At 46.4% G+C, this 20473-nt stretch overlaps 2 protein-coding genes and 1 pseudogene across 4 annotated transcripts in view; 2 read left to right on the top strand and 1 right to left on the bottom strand.

Moving 5' to 3' along the window:
* LOC147093446 (uncharacterized) overlaps window positions 1–20473 on the top strand; it is a 316083-nt gene that overhangs the window by 191662 nt on the left and 103948 nt on the right. The window lies entirely within an intron of this gene.
* LOC147093447 (uncharacterized) overlaps window positions 1–20473 on the top strand; it is a 420125-nt pseudogene that overhangs the window by 166249 nt on the left and 233403 nt on the right. The gene's annotated exons all lie outside the window — the stretch shown is intronic.
* The window catches only part of LOC147093453 (uncharacterized), a 290098-nt gene continuing 276263 nt past the window's right edge, over window positions 6639–20473 (bottom strand). For both annotated transcript variants that reach the window (XM_085974330.1, XM_085974331.1), the window contains exon 2: window positions 6639–11898. In XM_085974330.1, coding sequence (XP_085830456.1) covers window positions 10068–11898 — 1831 coding nt within the window. In that variant the 3' untranslated portion in view covers window positions 6639–10067. The remainder of the gene's footprint in view (window positions 11899–20473) is intronic.

Raw genomic sequence — 20473 nt, forward strand, 5'->3', positions numbered from 1 at the left:
ATACCTCGCCTCACTGCTCCCTCGCAGGTCTGATGCTCTGGTCGGGCCTCGCTGAATCAGCCGGTTTTATACCTCGCCTCACTGCTCCCTCGCAGGTCCGATGCTCTGGTCGGGCCTCGCTGAATCAGCCGGTTTTATAGCTCGCCTCACTGCTCCCTCGCAGGTCCGATGCTCTGGTCGAGCCTCGCTGAATCAGCCAGTTTTATACCTCGCCTCACTGCTCCCTCGCAGGTCCGATGCTCTGGTCGGGCCTCGCTGAATCAGCCGGTTTTATACCTCACCTCACTGCTCCCTCACAGGTCTGATCCTCTGGTTGGGCCTCGCTGAATCAGTCAGTTTTATACCTCGCCTCACTGCTGCCTCGCAGGTCCGATGCTCTGGTTGGGCCTCGCTGAATCAGCCGGTTTTATACCTCGCCTCACTGCTCCCTCGCAGGTCCGATGCATCTTAAAGAAGGAGAGAGAGAGATAGAGAGATGGAGAGGTTTAGGGAAGGAATTCCAGAGATTAGGGCCCAGGCAACTGAAGGCACGGCCGCCAATGGTGGAGCGCTTAAATTGGGGGATGCTCAAGAGGCCGGAATTAGAGAAGTGCAAACATCTCGGGGGGGTTGTCAGGGCTGGAAGAGATTACAGAGATAGGGAGGGGCGAGGCCACAGAGGGATTTGAAAACAAGGCTGAGAATTTTGAGGAAAAGCAGGGGGTGGGGGAGGGTCAAGCCCTTATGCGGCATTGTCGTTAATTCTGTTCTGCGACAGTTACTGGGACAGACTGTATCTCCCCTCTCCTCCACACAGGGATTTGTGGAAGTTAAAGGGACAGCGATTCTTCTTGTTCCGCGAGACTGTAATTAAAGGGACACAACTCTGAGATGGCTGCGAACATTTAGTGTCACCAGCCTTTCTAAAACATTTTCCTTTCGTTGAGCATCTGTATGAACTCGCTGGTGACTCAGCAGGTTGGATGAACTCTGAAACCTCTTTGCACAGTCAGATCATTTAAAGGATCTCTCATTGGTTCTGGGGCAGGAGGGATCTGGTTAACAGTGATCACAATATCATTAGGTTTAAAGTAGTTATGGAAAGGGACAAATTAAAATCAATGGTGAAAATACCCAGCTGGAAGAGAGCCAATTTCAGTGATTTGAGAAGGGATCGAGCACAGGTGGACTAGAAACAAAGTTTGTCCAGGAAAACAGTGAATGACCAATGGCAGGCCTTCAGGGCTAAGATAGTTCGGGTACAAACCAAGCATATTCCCATAAGGAGGAAAGATGGAGCGTCCAAAGCTCGAGCTCCCGATGACAAAGGATATCGAGGTTAGAATAAAACAGAAAAAGGAGGTTTATGACAAATGTCAGGTACAAAATACAGTCAAAAACCAGGAGAATACAGAGTGTGTGGGGGGGAAATGAAACAGGATATAAGACGGGCAAAGAGACATTATGAAAAAAGATTAGCGGGTAACATAAGAGAACCTAAAAATCTTCTATAAACATATGAAAAGTAAAAGGATAGTTAAAGGAATGGTGGGGCCGATTAGGGACCAAATAGGAGCTCATCATACGGAGGCAGAGGGCGTGGCTGAGGTACTGAATGAGTACTTAGCATCTGTCTTCACAAAAGAGGATGAAGTTAATGTCGCAGTAGAGGAGGGGGGAGTAGAGAAATTGGATAAAAATAGATAGAAAGGAGGTGCTAAATAGGTTGTCATCACTCAAAGTTAACAAGTCACCCAGTCCAGGTGGATGCATCCTAGATTGCAGAGGGAAGCTAGGGTGGAGATAGCAGAAGCTCCGACCACAATCTTTCAATCTCCCTCAGATATATGGGAGTGGTGACAGAGGACTGGAAGATTGCAAATGTTACACCCTGTTTAAAAAAGGGGAGAGGGATAAACCTGGTAACTACAGGCCAATCAGTCTAATGTCAGTGGTGGGTGAACGACTAGAGACCATTGTCAAGGACAAAATTAATTCTCACTTGGAGAAGCATGGGTTAATAAGGGGCAGCCAGGATGGATTTGTTAAAGGTAAATCCTGTCTGACTAACCCGATTGAGTTCTCTGATGAAGTAACAGAGGGTTGATGAAGGTCGTGCAGCAGATGTTGTATATATGGACTTTCAAAAGGCATTTGATAAAGTACCACATAAGAGACTTACTCGGAAAATAGAAGCAGAGGGAATTAAAGGGCTGATGGTAATTTGGGTATATAATTGGCTAAGGGAGAGGAGGCAGTGAGCAGTGCTGAGGGATGTTTTTCTGACTGGAGGGAAGTATGCAGTGGGCTCCCCCAGGGGTCGGTATTAGGACCATTGCTTTTCTTGTTATATATAAATGACCTGGACTTGGGTATAGGTGAACAATTTCAAAGTTTACGGATGATACTATTTACTATGTTGCCAAGTTTTGTGAGTGTAGTAGTAGCAGACTTCAGAAGGACAGAGACAGACTGTGAAATGAGCAGACACAAGGCAGATGACATTAAATGAGGATAAGTGTGAAGTGATGTACTTTGGGAGGAACAACAGGGAGAGGCCGTATAATCTAAATGGGACTATTTTGAGGGGGTGCAAGAGCAGAGGGACCTCGGGGTCCATATTCACAAATCTTTGAAAGTGCCACGGCAAGTTGGTGAGGTGGTTCAGAAAGCGTATGGGATACTTGGCTTTGTAAATAGTGCCATTGAATACAAAAACAAGGAAGTTACACTAAACCTTTACAAATCACTAGTTAGGAACATAGGACAGGAGAAGGCCATTCAGCCCCTCGAGCCTGTTCCGCCATTCAATGAGATCATGGCTGATCTGCGACCTAACTCCATACACCCGCCTTTGGCCCACATCCCTCAATACCTTTGGTTAACAAAAGCCTATCAATCTCAGATTTAAAATTAACAATTGATCGAGCATCAATTGCTGTTTGCGGAAGACAGTTCCAAACCTCTACCACCCTTTGTGTGTAGAAGTGTTTCCAAATTTCACTCCTGAAAGGTCTGGCTCTAATTTTTAGACTCTGCCCCCAGTCCTAGAATCCCCAACCAGCAGAAATAGTTTCTCTCTATCTACCCTATCTGTTCCCCTTAATATCCTGAAAACATCGATCAGATCTAAAGCCTTCTAAATTCTAGGGAATAGAGCCCTAATTTATGTAAACTCTCCCCGTAACTTAACCCTTGAAATCCGGGTGTCATTCTGGTAAACCTACGCTGCACTCCCTCCAAGGCCAATATATCCTTCCTAAGATGTGGTGCCCAGAACTGCTCACAGTGCTCCAGGTGTGGTCTAACCAGGGTTTTGTACAGCTGCAGGGTTTTGGCCTCAGCTGGAGTCTTGTGTACAGTTCTGGGCACCACACTTTAGGAAGGATGTCAAGGCCTTGGAGAGGGTGCAGAAGAGGTTGACCAGGATGGTACCAGGGATGAGGGACTTCAGTTATGTGGAGAAATTGGAGAAGCTGGGATTGTTCCCCTTAGAGCAGAAAAGGTTAAGAGGAGACCTAATAGAGGTGTTCAAAATGATGAGGGTGAAGTGGATTTTTAGTGAAGGGTAACATAGGTGCCCTTCAGGACTTAAGGGGTTAACAGTGCAGCTTGCACACAGGATGACAGCGGAGACAGAAGCACCAGCCATGAACTAGGGAAGTAAAACCACGTGGGGAACAACATACAAGATTGTAAAGATCATGTGACAATCAGCAATAGTGCATGCGGGCTTCAAGCCAATTAAAACAATGTAACGAATTGTGCATGTGGGCTTTAAGCCAATTAGAACAATGTCATGAGCTGTGCACGAGGTATCCACAGCTTTTGTACACTTAAATAATAGAAATTGAAGTCAATCGAACAGACAGCCAGGAACGAGCTAAAGGAGCTCTTGCTGTACTCCCTGATCAGGATTTAGTCACCTCCGTGGACTGTTTGTATTGTACTGTTGAATAGTTTTGTGTTTTAAATAAACTGCTTGGCTCTTTACCATTTACAGACTAGTGTGCGGACTTAATTATTTAATTTCGCCACAACATTTGGCGTAGTCGGCAGGATATGTCGGAATGTAGACGGACAACGGCCACGAGGACACAAGGGGGTGAGTAGATTTGAGACACCACCTGGAAAAATTATGTGATCCAGGCGGTCACCCATCTGTTTGCGGAACGAGTATCTGAATCGTGATGAGTCTATAAAGCGGTAAAACGACGGACGCGTTTGGACGTGTAGTGAGTATAATCTTGATATATTACGCGTAAACATTAGACAAAGTATTGGAAGAGACATTGTCATTGCGATAAAAGCCAGTCAGACTGAAAGGTAAATGCACGAGTGTTGACATAGAGTCCTTTACTATGTGTATTATTGTGCAAATACATTTTGGGATAGGATTTAAGTTGCGTGGAGAGGCCGAATGGACATAAACTCAAGTAGAAGTTGTATGTAAAGCCGGGGAAGGTCAGACCACAAAATGGCATCGGGGAAAGAATTAGACTGGGGCGTGGAAGGAACCCTTACGAGATTCTATGCAGAGGACCGGAAGGGCTTAATTGACAAAATGTTAAGACACAGAGGGGATCCAAGTCAGGACCCCATCATTCAAAAGACTTGGTGGCAAAAAGAGAAAACTAAACGTACCCAAAAGGCCGGTGTAATAATAGTACGACAGCTTTTACAATGTACCCCCTTAAACAAACCAAAAACAGAGGAATTAAAAGCAGCCAGAGCAGAAATAAAAAACTGAGAAATTCAGGTGAGTCAGAGTGAAAGGGATCTCTTTGGTCCCCGATCATGTAAACCTACCGCTCCACCACCCCCTCCGTAAAATAAAACACAGGAAGGAGATGATGCTGATAGTGAGGAGGGAGAAGGCCTCGCCGTTGCACCTTTGACAGTGACACAAGGAGCACAGGCAGCAAATAAACGGGCAGTTTTGATCACCGGGGTTGGGGGATCTGCCACAAGAACGCATTTAAGTGAAGTAATATTATTGGAGGTGGCAGGGATTCTAACCCCTGCACAATTTTATGTTTGTCCCAATAAGGAGGGTACAATATTAGGAATCGACATTCTCGAACAATTGGGAGCGTCAATCGATCCACAGGGCTTGGTGGAGGGGACAAACCAAAGATAAAGAGGGAAAAGGGGGAATGGTAATCTTAGCTTGTTACCAGAAACAATGTAAGGAATTGAAACAGAAGGGAGAGATAAAGAAGGAAAAAGATCTAATTTGCAGGCTAACCAATTTGAAAACTCAGCAAAGGAGGGGGAAATAGGGATTTGGAAAGCCAGGAAAAGCTGCTGAGTCACCGATTTAAAAAGAAAAAAAGATAAACTTAAAGCTTTACCAACATGGAAGTTATCATCTGTGCCGAGACAAATAAAACACAAGATTTGCTGAGTGAAAGGAACCGTAAAAATATGCTGGAATTTCAGTTTGTATGAGAATGTGTGTTAAAGTGTGAAACTTTTCCTGACTATGAATGTTTAAGAAGTTACAGTATTTCTTTTGTCTGAAAGTCTGTCTTTAAAAGAAAGATTCTGTCATGTTTGTTTTAGCTCCACTCACTTCTCTGTGTTAAAAAAGCATTTAACCCTTTTGTCGTCTTGGATTTTGGAAGTTTTAAGAATGTGCGAATAAGATTGTGCCCCCAGAATTGATTAAAAAAACTTTGAACTAATTCAAGTGAAGCTGGTGTGTAAAAACTGAGAAGACCAACAGAAATACTGCATACAGTTTTGGTGTCCATACTTAAGAAAAGACATACTTGCTTTCGAGGCAGTACAAAGAAGGTTCACTCGGTTAATCCCGGGGTTGAGGGGATGGACATAAGAGGAGAGGTTGAGTAGATTGGGACAATACTCATTGGAGTTCAGAAAAATGAGAGGCGATCTTATTGAAACATATAAGATTGCGAAGGGGCTTGATCGGGTGGATGCGGTGAGGATGTTCCCAATGATGGGTGAAACTAGAACTAGGGGGCATAATCTTAGAATAAGGGGCTGCTCTTTCAAAACTGAGATGAGGAGAAACTTCTTCACTCAGAGGGTGGTAGGTCTGTGGAATTTGCTGCCCCAGAAAGCTGTGGAAGCTACATCATTAAATAAATTTAAAACAGAAATAGACAGTTTCCTAGAAGTAAAGGGAATTAGGGGTTACGGGGAGTGGGTAGGAAATCGGACATGAGTCTAGGTTCAGAACGGTCATGGCCCTGTGGATGGCGGAGCAGGCCATGGGGCCGTGTAGCCTGGTCCTGCTCCTACTTCTTGTGTTCTAATTCTGTGTTCGATTTCAGGAGATGGTTCTATTCACAGGGATTAGTGGAGACCTCGGGAACAGGCTGCCAGCTACGAGTCCTTCAAGAGTAAATTGGGCCTGTTCCTGGCTGGGGTGGAGATCACCTTTTACAGAAGGTAAGTACTGCAGGAAATACAGGGACAGAGTGATCTCCTGGACGAGTTTCAATTGCCTAGATGGGTCGGAGAGGAATTTCCCAGATTTTTTCTCCCAAATTGGCCATTGGGTTCTTTATGTGGTTTTTCGCCTCTCCCGGGAGATCACATGGGTTCGGGTGGGATGGAGAGTGGAAGTAGATTTGAGGTTAGGATCAGATCAGCCGTGACCTTATTGAATGGCGGAGCAGGCTCGAGGGGCTGATTGGCCTACTCCTGCTCCTATTTCTTATGTTCTTAAAGTTTGTTTAACAAAAGATTAAGTTTCAGTCTAAGATTTAACCTTGGAGTCGCGGTTGCTATGGTGAAATCTTCCAAAGCAGTTTGATTTGATTTGTTTAAATGTGAAAACTAATTTTTCTCCAGTTATATTCAATGTTTTTACAGTATTTTGGAAAGATATCTGAAGAAAGGACAATAAGAAATACGACGTAATTTACTGTTTTCTGCAAGAATGTGCTATTTTGTTTTGTTTTATCTGTTCACTGTTTTACAAAAGATAAGCTTCAGCCTTGAAGTTACAGTTGCCAATGTGCTTGGAAGAAAATTATTTCTTTGTTAATGTGGCTTCTTGCTTTGTTTTCCAAGTTAGTTTAAAAGAAATTGATCTGGATTAAATTGGAGTTATGAGGTTAATTAATCCACTAAAACCAGACTTTCATTGTGGCCACGGTGAAATTCTGGTTGGTGTAAATTGGTGTAGTCCGAATTGAATAAGATAACTCTGCTCCGCAAGAACATCCGATAGTGACAGGTCCCTCTAAATATTTAATTGACTACGGTACTGGGAGCCCTACAGAATGCGGGACTAAAGGTAAACCCTGGAAAGGTACAGGTAGGGAAGGACAAAGTAATCTACCTAGGATACATAATAACACAAGGGAAGAGACAAATGCCTGAAGACAGATGGGAGGGGCACTAGGACCAAGAGGAAAGCTAGAAGGAAGGGACCGCGCCAGAGAGGGGAGGGGGTCAAGCAGGTACTAGGGCTATTTAATTATTGCCAGAACTTTATCCCAGAATATGCAGAAATGGCCCAGCCTATACAAGATCTGATCAAAGGGGGGAAACCATCCCAGGAGCTGGTGGACTGGGGCCCCGACCATGAAACAGCTATTGATCAGTGGTGATACGTGTGCATGTGTAGATATGAATGGTGTGGGACGATGGAAACACTGGTCCCAACTGAAACGAATCTAACACACCCCATTCGGGGGCCTATATCGAATTAACAGAATGAAGGAACTATGCAGAAGACTTGTGACCCTAATACTTTGCAGAGCAACCCCCATGAAAAAAAACCCAGAAGCGACGCATCTCAACAGGGGGCGAGTAAAGTTCAAACCCAGCATGGCCGTGGAAGGACACTACCGAGTCCAAACATCTGAATACCGGGATGACATCCTCTCCCCGATACATGGCCAACGGGGTCAGGAGGAGAAGACAGACATGGGGAAATGGATAATCTGTACGGGCGGACATTCTTAGAGACACAGTCAGAAAGCTGCTGCAGGGGCAGGCAGGCGCAAAGGAGCTGTGCGGGAAGGTGATGGGGCAGCAGGGAGCTTAGCCAAAGGGATTATAGTCCTGGAGGGCCATGCTGCCACCATTAATCGCCTAATCGATCGAGAATTTGATTCTGAAAGAACGGAGGTCCAAAGGGATCTCTGCCATGCTTACGGGGGATGGATGGTTGAACCTCGACCAAATACACCGAGGCGAAGTCCCAGATTGGATAAACAGTACCCACCTGTTCCACCTAGCACAACACCCAGGGTCGCTAGACGCGTGCACCTTGAAGGGAATGACTCGGGTCTTTCCCGTGACAGGTGCGTGCACAGACTCACATTCGGCCCTGGTGAGAATGGTCCTAATGATTCCGGTGATGGCAAGGGGAGAATTGGGACCATATCTCCAGGTTGAGGTAGAGAACTTGGGACTCATCCGGGGCGAGGACTACATGTGGTACTACCTTATGGGATCAAACGGAACGGAACCATGAGAAGGGTCTCATAAACAGGGCGCCACAGGGTCGGAAGCCTAACTATATGTTCACATCCAGTAGGCTGGGGAAGTGAGGATGGGTGCAGATTCAACCAAACAATCGGTTGTGCCCTTGAAATAAGCCCATCAGAGTGCAAACGCACACACTCAGCCTACCACGGAAAGGGGGAATACTGCGTAGTCACAAATCAGTGAACATATGGCTATGATGGTCTGGAATGTAACATTACTAATCCTAATTTCTGTTTGACCCCGAGGCTACCGGTCACGATCGGACAAGCGCGAATGACATACATATATGCGTGGCAAACCACTATCCTGACTGTAACTGATGATTTGAAATACGATTTGTACCAGTATGAGAGTGAATTGGCTGCACCAATACCCCAGCTGCCCAAGAATAAGAGATACCACGTTCTCAAAAAGGAGCTGCGCCAGCTGGGCAAGGACATTGAGACAGACCTTCGCTACATTCCGTGGTATATGAAGGCGTGGAATTGGGGACTAAATGTTAATATCCACCCGTGGATACGTATCATATCACACATATTGGTGGCAGCACAATTAGTCTTAGTTCTTGGTTATGCTTTCATGTTTTGCTCATCCTGCAGAAGACGCCATGCCCAGCAGATAGTAAAGGTACTTGAGGAAAGGAAGCATCTGATGAGTAGTGGAATTTAACCGCTGACATCACGCACCTATTCCTCCTTAACCCATCGGCTGATCACCAAACAGGGGGCGGGACAAATTGGCATAACTTAGTTTCGTGTGGTCTCATGGGCTGGGGTAGCCAAGGACCAAAGGGGGGTTTGAAGTGGATTTTTAGTGAAGGGTAACATAGGTGCCCTTCAGGACTTAAGGGGTTAACAGTGCAGCTTGCACACAGGATGACAGCGGAGACAGAAGCACCAGCCACGAACTAGGGAAGTAAAACCACTTGGGGAACAACAGATAAGGTCGTAAAGATCATGTGACAATCAGCAATTGTGCATGCGTGCTTCAAGCCAATTAAAACAATTTAACGAATTGTGCATGTAGGCTTTAAGCCAATTAGAACAATGTCATGAGCTGTGCACGAGGTATCCACAGCTTTTGTACTTAAATAATAGAAATTGAAGTAAATCGAGGAGACAACCAGGAACGAGCTGGAGCTCTAGCTGTACTCCCTGATCAGCCTTTAGTTACCTCTGCGGACTGTTTGTATTGTACTGTTGAATTGTTTTGTGTTTTAAATAAACTGCTTGGCTCTTTACCATTTAGAGACTAGTGTGCAGACTTAATTATTTAATTTCGCCACAACAGAGGGGTTTTGATCGAGCAAGTAGGGAGAAACTGTTCACTCTGGCAAGTGGGTCGGTAACCAAAGGTCACAGATTTAAAATAGTTGCTAAAACAACTAGAGGGGAAATGAGGAGAATTGTTTTCACACAGAGGGTTGTTAAGAACTGGAACGCACCATCTGAAAGGATGCTGGAATCAGGTTCCACAGGAACTTTCCAATGGTAATTGGACATGTACTTGAAGAGGACTAGTTTGCAGAGTTCTGGGGATAAAGCTGGGGTGTGGGACTAAATTGGACAGCTCTTTCAAAGACACGATGGGCCGAATCACCACCTTCTGTGCTGTTAGATTCGATGATCAGTGTGAAGACGCTGGTGTCTCTTAAGGATCTTATAGCTTTTAAAGCTCTTCCCACAGTCAGAACATTCAAAGGGTCTCTCATTAGTGTGAACTCGCTGGTGTCCCTTCAGATCCTGGGGGCTTTTAAAGCTCTTCTCACAGTTAGGACACTGAAATGGTCTCTCATCAGTGTGAACTTGCTGGTGTCCCTTCAGTTCCTGGGGGCTTTTAAAGCTCTCCTCACAGTTAGGACACTGAAATGGTCTCTCATCAGTGTGAACTCGCTGGTGTCCCTTCAGATCCTCGGAGCTTTTAAAGCTCTTCTCACAGTTAGGACACTGAAATGGTCTCTCATCAGTGTGAACTCGCTGGTGTCCCTTCAGTTCCTCGGAGCTTTTAAAGCTCTTCTCACAGTTAGGACACTGAAATGGTCTCTCATCAGTGTGAACTCGCTGGTGTCCCTTCAGATCCTGGGGGCTTTTAAAGCTCTTTTCACAGTTAGGACACTGAAATGGTCTCTCATCAGTGTGAACTCGCTGGTGTCCCTTCAGTTCCTCGGAGCTTTTAAAGCTCTTCTCACAGTTAGGACACTGAAATGGTCTCTCATCAGTGTGAACTCGCTGGTGTCTCTTCAGATCCTCGGAGCTTTTAAAGCTCTTCTCACAGTTAGGACACTGAAATGGTCTATCATCAGTGTGAACTCGCTGGTGTCCCTTCAGATCCTCGGAGCTTTTAAAGCTCTTCTCACAGTTAGGACACTGAAATGGTCTCTCATCAGTGTGAGCTCGCTGGTGTCCCTTCAGATCCTGGGGGCTTTTAAAGCTCTTCTCACAATTAGGACACTGAAATGGTCTCGCATCAGTGTGAACTCGCTGGTGTCGCTTCAGTTCCCCGGGGCTTTTAAAGCTCTTCCCACAGTTAGGACACTGAAATGGTCTCTCATCAGTGTGAACTCGCTGGTGTCCCTTCAGATCCTGGGGGCTTTTAAAGCTCTTCTCACAGTTAGGACACTGAAATGGCCTCTCATCAGTGTGAACTTCCTGGTGTCCCTTCAGTTCCTGGGGGCTTTTAAAGCTCTTCCCACAGTTAGGACACCGAAATGGTCTCTCATCAGTGTGAACTCGCTGGTGTCGCTTCAGTTCCCCGGGGCTTTTAAAGCTCTTCCCACAGTTAGGACACTGAAATGGTCTCTCATCAGTGTGAACTCGCTGGTGTCCCTTCAGATCCCCGGAGCTTTTAAAGCTCTTCCCACAGTTAGAACATTGAAATGGTCTCTCATCAGTGTGAACTCGCTGGTGTGCCAGCAGGTTGGAGGGCTGAGCAAATCCCTTCCCACACACAGAGCAGGTGAATGGTCTCTCCCTAGTGTGTAAGTTTTGGTGTCTCTTCAGCTCCCTGGAGCTTTTAAAGCTCTTCCCACAGTCAGAACATTGCAATGGTCTCTCATCAGTGTGAACGCGCTGGTGTGTTTCCAGGTGGGTTGAACAAACAAATCCCTTTCCACACACGGAGCAGGTGAACGGACTGTCCCTGGTGTGACTGCGCTGTTGAACTTCCAATGCAGACGGGGAAATGAATCCCTTCCCGCCGTCCCCACCTTTACCCGGTTTCTCCCCGGTCTGACGGTGCACGTGTCTCGCCAGGTCAGGCGATCGGCTGAATCCGAGTCCACACACCGAACACATGTGCGGTTTGTCTGCGTTGCGATCCCTGCTCTCTCCTTCCATGTGCAAAGGCCGATGATATTCAGGTCCTGATGAATCCAGCGACTCTGTCGGATCTTGACATGATGTTTGGTCTGAGCTTCCGGCCTGTAACTGCTCCACTTCTATAACCCTGTAAATTGAGATCAGAAAAGGATCAGAGGCAAACTGTTGTTTAATTTTCCCCTTTCTGAACCTAGAGGCAGTGAAGCTGATTTTCAGGCCGCAGCTGCTGCACAGGTTGGTTGAAAGGATCAGCAGTAATGGCGGCTGTAATACCCACAAGCCCCGACGCTCCAGAAAGCGCTCTGCTGACTCGGAGTCCTGCTCATGTGCTCATGGCCCCCGCGCTCTCCCTCCTGCTCTACAATCGCCCGTCCCAATCGGTCCGCAACACGCATGCTCAGCGCACAAAACCCCGCGGTTGGAACATCAGGCGCGCATGCGGAGTCACAACATCTGGTACGCGTGCGCGGCTCAGGTGGGGGCGAGTTGGTGTTTCGCCTCAGCCGCCAGGGAGGTGCGCATGCACAGGACAACCCAACATTCTTCCTGTCAGCAATCTCTCCCTCATTTCTTTAATAAAAACAGAAACGGCTGGAAATACTCAGCAGGTCAGGCAGCACCTGTGGAGACAGAAACAGAGTTAATGTTTCAGGTCGATCACCCTTCGTCATAAACATAGAAACATAGAAGATAGGAGCAGGAGTAGGCCATTCGGCCCCTCGAGCCTTCTTCGCCATTCAATGTGATCATGGCTGATCATCCAAATTCAGTACCCTGTCCCTGCTTTCTCTCCATATCCCTTGATCCCATTACCCTTAAGAAATATATCTAACTTCTTCTTGAATATATTTAATGAATTGGCCTCTACTGCCTTCTGTGGTAGAGAATTCCACAGGTTTACCACTCTCTGGGTGAAGAAATTCCTCCTCATCTCTGTCCTAAATGGCTTACCCCTTATCCTTAGACTGTGACCCCTGGTTCTGGACTCCCCCACCATCGGGAACATCCTTCCTGCATCTAGTCTGTCTAGTCCTGTTAGAATTTTATAAGTTTCAATGAGATCCCCTCTCAATCTTCTAAACTCCAGCAAGTATAAGCCCAATCGACCCAATCTCTCCTCATACGTCATTCCTGCCATCCCAAGTATCAGGTTGGTGAACCTTCGCTGCACTCCCTCCATGGCAAGAACATCCTTCCTCAGATAAGGTGACCAAAACTGCACACAATGCTCAAGATGTGGTCTCACCAAGGCCCTGTACAACTGCAGCAAGATATCCTTGTTCCTATACTCGAACCCTCTCGCTACGAAGGCCATTTGCCTTAACCACCTGCTGCACCTGCATGCTTACCTTCAGCAACTGGTGCACAAGGACACCCAGGTCTCATTGCACTTCCCCTTCTCCCAATCTATTGCCATTCAGATAATAATCTGCCTTCCTATTTTTGACACCAAAGTGGATAACCTCGCATTTATCCACATTATATTGCATCTGCCATGCTTCTGTCCAATCACCCAACCTGTCCAAATCATACTGGAGTTTCTCGGCATCCTCCTCACAGCACACACGCCCACCCAGCTTTGTGTCGTCTGCAAACCTGCAGATATTACATTTAGTTCCCTCATCTAGATCATTAATATATATTGTGAATAGCTGGGGTCCTAGGACCGATCCCTGCGGTACCCCACGAGTCACTGCCTGCCACTCAGAAAAAGACCCGTTTATTCCAACTCTTTGCTTTCTGTCTGCCAACCAGTTCCCTATCCAAGACAATACCTTGCACCCAATCCCATGTGCCTTAACTTTACATGCTAATCTCTTATGTGGGACCTTATCGAAAGCCTTCTGAAAATCCAAATACACCACATCCACTGGTTCTCCCTTATCTATTTTACCAGTTACATCCTCAAAAAATTCCAGTAGATTAGTCAAGCACGTTTTACCTTTTGTAAATCCATGTTGACTTCGTCCGATCCTGTCACTGTTTTCCAAGTGCTTTGCTATTTCATCTTTTATAATGGACTCCAGCATTTTCCCCACTACCGATGTCAGGCTTACCGGTCTGTAATTCCCCATTTTCTCTCTACCACCTTTTTTGAATAGTGGGGCAACATTAGCTACCCTCCAATCCATGGGTACTGTTCCAGAGTCTATTGAATTTTGGAAGATGACCAGCAATGCATCTACTATTTCTAGGGCCACTTCCTTAAGTACCCTGTATGTAGATTATCAGGCCCTGGGGATTTATCGGCCTTCAATCCCGTCAATTTTCCTAACACCATTTCCCTACAAATACTGATTTCATTCAGTTCCTCCCTCTCATTAGACCCTATGTTCCCGACCTCTCTGGGAAGTTATTTGTGTCCTCCTTTGTGAAGACAGAACCAAAGTATGTCGTTAATTGGTCAGCCATTTCTTTGTTCCCCATTATAAATTCCCCTGATTCTGACTGCAAGGGACCTACGCTTGACTTCACCAATCTTTTTCTCTTCACATATCTATAAAAGCTTTTACAGTCAGTTTTTATGTTCCCTGCAAGCTTACTCTCATACTCTATTTTCCCCCTCTTAATTAATCCCTTTGTCCTCCTTTGCTGAATCTTAAACTGCTCCCAATCCTCAGGTTTACTGCTTTTTCTGGCCAATTTATATGTCCTCTCCTTGGACCTTATGCTTTTTTTAAATTCATTGATGGGATGTGGGCGTCGCTGGCTAGGCCTGCATTTAGTGCCCATATCTAATTGCCCTCGAGAAGATGGTGGTGAGCCGCCTTCTTGAACCGCTGCAGTCCATACGGTGTAGGTACACCTACAATGCGGTTAGGAAGGGAGTTCCAGGATTTTGGCCCAGCGACAGTGAGGGAACGGTGATACAGGTCCAAGTCAGGATGGTGTGTGGCTTGGAGGGGAACTTGTAGGTGGTGATGTTCCCATGCATCTGCTGCCCTTGTCCTTCTAAGTGGTAGAGGTCGCGGGTTTGGAAGGTGCTGTTGAAGGAGCTTTGGCGAGTTGCTGCAGTGCATCTTGTAGATGGTACACACTGCAGCCACAGTGCGCCAGTGGTGGGGGGAGTGAATGTTGAAGGTGCTGGATGGAGTGCCAGTCAAGCGGGCTGCTTTATCCTGAATGGTGTTGAGCTTCTTGAGTGTTGTTGGAGCTGCACTCATCCAGGCAAGTGGAGAGTATTCCATCACACTCCTGACTTGTGCCTTGTAGATGGTGGAAAGGCTTTGGGGAGTCAGGAGGTGAGACACTCGCCGCAGAATTCCCAGCCTCTGATCTGCTCTTGTAGCCACAGTATTTATATGGCTGGTCCAGTTCAGTTTCTGATTAATGGTAACCCCCAGGATGTTGATAGTGGGGGATTCAGCGATGGTAATGCCATTGAATGTCAAGGGGAGATGGTTAGAGTCTCGCTTGTTGGAGATGGTCATTGCCTGGCACTTGTGTGGTGCAAATGTTACTTGCCACTTGTCAGCCCAAGTCTGAATGTTGTCCAGGTCTTGCTGCATATGGACACGGACTGCGTCAGTGATGAGTCTCGAATGGTGCTGAACAGTGTGCAATCATCAGCGAACATCCCCACTTCTGACCTTATGATGGCGGGAAGGTCATTGATGAAACAGCTGAAGATGGTTGGGCCTAGGACACTGCCCTGAGGAACTCCTGCAGTGATGTCATGTGATTGAGATGAATGACCTCCAACAACCACAGCCAATTTCCTTTGTGCTAGGTATGATTCCAACCAATGGAGAGTTTTCCCCTTGATTCCCATTGACTTCAGTTTTGCTAGGGCTCCTTGATGCCACACTCGATCAAATGCTACCTTGATGTCCAGGGCAGTCACTCTCACCTCACGAGTTCAGCTCTTTTGTCCATGTTTGGACCAAGGCTGTAATGAGGTCAGAAGCTGAGTGGCCCTGGCGGAACCCAAACTGGGCGTCAGTTAGCAGGTTATTGCTAAGTGCCGCTTGATAGCACTGTCGACGACACCTTCCATCACTTTGCTGATGATTGAGAGTAGACTGATGGGACGGTAATTGGCCGGGTCGGATTTGTCCTGGTTTTTGTAGACAGGACATACTTGGGCAATTTTCCACATTGTTGGGTAGATGCCAGTGTTGTAGCTGTACTGGAACAGCTTGGCTAGGGGCGCAGCTAGTTCTGGAGCACAAGTCTTCAGTACTATTGCCGGAATGTTGTCAGGGCTATCCCTAATTTCCGTTAGCCACAGTTGAGTCACCTTCTTTGTTTTATTTTTATGCCAAACAGGGATGAACAAATTCGATAGTTCATCCATGCAATCTTTGAATGTTTGCCATTGCCTATCCACCGTCAACCCTTTGAGTGACATTCCCCAATCAATCCTACCCAACTCACGCCTCATACCATCGTAGTTTCCTTTATTTAAATTCAGGACCCTAGTCTCTGAGTCAACTACTTCATTCTCCATCTTAATGAAGAATTCGATCATATTATGATCGCTCCGACCCGTCAGAACTGCTTGTTCTTTAGTGTCAGCCAGTGGCTCAGTTGGTAGCACTCTTGCCTCAGAGTCAGAAAGTTGTGGGTTCAAGTCCCACTCCAGAGACTTGAGCACAAAAATCTAGGCTGACACTCCAGTGCAGTGCTGAGGGAGTGCTGCACTGTTGGAGGTGCCGATTTTTGGAGTAGACGTTAAACCGAGGCCCCGTCTGCTCTCTCAGGTGGACATCAAAGATCCTATGGCACTATTTGAAAGAAGAAAAGCAAAGAAAGGGCATGAAAAAATATTGGCAAGGAAAACAAGTGGAGCCTATTAGGGACTATAAAGGTAACCTGTGCGTGGAAGCGGAAGACATGAATATGGTTCTTAATGAATACTTTGCGTCTGTTTTCACAAAAGAGAGGGACGATGTAGACATTGCAATCAAGGAGGAGTGTTGCAGTGGGGAAAGAGTTAAACGGACATCGCTGGCAGTTTCACTGAATGGTGGAATAAAGACCATACTTTGCAGTAATAAGCTTTTTCTAAGTTGCTGAATTGGCAGTGGAGATAACATAGCCAGACATGGAACCAACAGAGGTCAGAGGTGCAACAACAGCTTGACATATACTTTTCCGATAAGGCGGTACTTTAATGTAACGCGGCATGGGCAACCAATCAGTGAAGATGCATGCGGGCCACGGTCCAATCGGGTGGCAGGAATGAATTGTGCATGAGATGGCCATGTGTATTGTAATGTATAAAAATGTAGTGTTTGCTGTGGCAATTTGGAAAGGTCTGGCTAAGACAGAGCAGACTGTCTCCCCACCAGTGCAATAAAGACAACTTGACTATCGATCTAAAACCTTGTGTTGAGTGTTGGTTTAAAATACTCCACAACAATTGTCGTCACAAACGGTATTTGAACCTGCGTGGGGATAGACAGTATACATGGACCAGGGTCCCGCAGGGGTTCCACAACAGTCCAAATATATTCCACCGTGTACTGAGTCAAGCCTTAGACGGGTTAAACCTATCAAAGTGCCAGAGAGCCCTACTCCAATATGTCGATGACATAATGATTGCATCAGAGGATGCCAAAGGATACATGGGAGTATTACTAGCCACCCTCCAGACACTTAAGAAAGCTGGCTTTAAACTGAACCCCCAAAAATAGGCAAAGGTTGGACTGTCGAAAGTAAAGTATCTAGGGCACGAAATTAGCCAGGGGTGTAAGGCACTCCCACAGGAACGAAAGGCAGCCATAAAAGACATGGCAAGGCCAGTGACCGTCCGGGGAGTAAGGAAAGTGTTGGGACTGTTTAACTACTGCAGGAATTTTATATCAGACTTTGCAGGGAAAGCAGAGCCGATTTAACGGTTAGTTAAAGGGGGAGACCCGCCACTGATAAGATAGAATGGGAATCGGAGCATGACAAGGCTTATGCAAAATTAAAAGCAGCCCTGACGTCCGCACCCGCACTAGGATTGCCAAATATAGTCAAACCATTCCATATATATTATAGTATAGACGGGAACTTCTATAACGCTGTAGTCACCCAAGAGTACGGGGGAGATATGAGGCCAATTGCCTATTGCTCCACCCAGCAAACCCCCGTGGCTAAAGGAATGGCGAGATGTGTGGCGGCCCTCGACTGCGCCGCATGGGTGGTGCGGATATGCGAGCCCGTCACTATGTCAGGACAGCTGATATTACACACACAACACAGTGTGGATCTGCTAAACACAGGCAAAATGAAGGCTGTATCAGACAGAAGGAGGGCAGCTTGGGAAGCAGTATTGATACCCAAGGACAGATTAGTCCAGATCATAAGGGAACATAGAGTCAACCCCACAGAGGGAATGCTAACAGAGGGTGAGGCACACGAGTGACAGTTAGTAATCAAAGAAGAGGTCAGAGGAACCGTATCAGAATCGCCCCTTGAAAATCCCCAAAACACCTTTTATGTAGACGGATCGCGCCGATATATAAATGGGGAGCCACACACGGTCGGGCAGTAGTATCTGAGAACGGAGAAACAGTCGCAAAGGGAGGGCTTGAAGGGGGAACCTCAGCTCAAGTAGCAGAACCAGTGGCTCTCACAGAAGCATTGAAATTGGCAAAGGGAAAACGAGTAAATATATACACCGATAGTGGGTATGCGTTTGGGGTAGTGCATGATTATATGATAGCGTGGAATAGGAGAGGATATGTAACCTTCGGAGGAGGACAAATACAGCATGAGGAGGTAGTGAGAGACCTAGTAGGAGTGGTAAAAGGAGAAGAGGTAGCAGTGATTAAAATAAAGGCACACCGCAAGATAGTGAGCGAGCAACAAAAAGGAAATATGCTAGCTGATCAGGCAGCAAGAGCAGCAGGTAGAATAACAGCAGAGGAAGTGAACATTAAAAGAATCCAATAGGAGACTGAAATGGAGGAGCAGGAGCAGTGGACAAAGAGAGGTGCAGCCAAAGGTAGAGATGGAATATGGAAAAAGGATCACAGGGTGACCGGACTGACACCATCTGAACTCATGACTGGACGAGCAATGTGTCTGCCGGAAGGAGTAGCATCTGGTAGCGAGGGACTAGGACCCTTAAAAGATAAAATTAGGAAATACGTACAAACATTGGATAATCAATTGAAGGAGCTCAAACAAGAAGTTCAAGAACAACAAGACATCAGAGATAAAAATACACAAAAGCAGGGGGCCTCGGAGCCCCTACCCAAGGTGGGCGAGCAGGTATGTGTTAAAATATTGACAGAGAGATCTGGATTCTCACCTAGATGGACCGGACCATTTGAGGTTATCATGACCAGCGATACGTGCGCATGTATAGATAGGAGAGGAAAGGGTAGATGGAAACATTGGACCCAATTAAAACAATAAAGCAATAACCCATCTGATCTTAAATCCCACAGGAACAATGGAATAAACACCGGAGATAAACTAACCTCTGGTGACGACCAGGCTTCTGCTTAATTTACAGGGAAACTTCAGCATGAAGGTGGGATTACTGCTGGGACACGAAATAAGCAAAGGGACATCCCACATTACACGACAAGTACATGATGAAGAAGCACCATGTTTTAATGGAACAATCACATTCGGAGTCTCATCCACGGCTCCCAATACACAGAAAGAAGAGACAAGCGAACCGAGGATGCTACAATGTCCAGATATGAAACCTGGACCCATGAATGGACTAGTATTATTTACCAAGGGAGAACAATTGTATGGTAACGGTGTGGTGTATGTGCCTTTAAGAACACCTGTGTACTGTAATGCCGGTAGTGGCCACTCGGCTATGTAGGCCTGTATAGTGTCTTGTATCTGTTAGTTCACCTCCAGACTTTGTCCAGTAAACACCTGTAAACCAACTCCTGCATTCCGTGCCTCCATTAACACACGGACACAACAGTGGCGACGAATTGGAAACGGACTTACCTGCAATTCGGCAGCACCTCAAGGAGATCGATTCCTCAGACGAAGGAAGAAGAAAAGTAAAAAAAGAAAAAAAACTGTGTTTCACCAGCTAGCTGGGCTGGTGGCAGGTACTGCAATAATCCTTCCTGGGCGGCGGGCTGGGGCTCGATCGGCTGGCTCTACAGCGGGGCCAAGCAGTGAAGGCGCAGGCAAACAGAGACGAAGGGTGGAGCACTCGGGAGACGGCCAGCTCTGCAAAGCAGGTCGGCGTTCGGACCACGCAGAGAGAGGGGAAAGTCCCAGAGAGTCCGGCGGGAACAAGTCTCCGACTATTAAAAATATTTGTATAATTAAAACCCGCGGAGAACAGCGTTGTCAGCAGCAACAGTGGCGGGAACGCGCAGGAGGCGCCATTTTTTTTTCAGGGTGCCTAAGACTGGCAACATTACTACTTTCGATAGTGATGTAGAGGATTGGGCCACATATGTGGAAAGAGTGGAGGTATATTGCAAGGCGAATGAAGTAGCGGATGATAAAAAGGCATCGGTACTTCTAAATCTAATGGGCGCAAAGACATACGGGCTGTTACGAAACTTAATCACTCCAGCCAAACCGATGGACAAGAATTTTAAGGAGATTGTTGATACCCTACAGGAGCACTTAAACCCAACACCGCTGCTGATAGCGGAACGATTCAAATTCTTCAGGAGGAATCAGCACAAGAATGAAAGTAACGCTGATTACCTCACTGAATTACGAAAGCTGTCAAAGCACTGCCAATTAGGGGCAGGACTGGCAGATTCTCTACGAGA

Source organism: Somniosus microcephalus, unplaced genomic scaffold (genome assembly GCF_052327205.1).
Source record: "Somniosus microcephalus isolate GS21.2 unplaced genomic scaffold, FLI_Smic_1.0 unresolved_chr1, whole genome shotgun sequence".
Taxonomy (NCBI): Eukaryota; Metazoa; Chordata; class Chondrichthyes; order Squaliformes; family Somniosidae; genus Somniosus; species Somniosus microcephalus.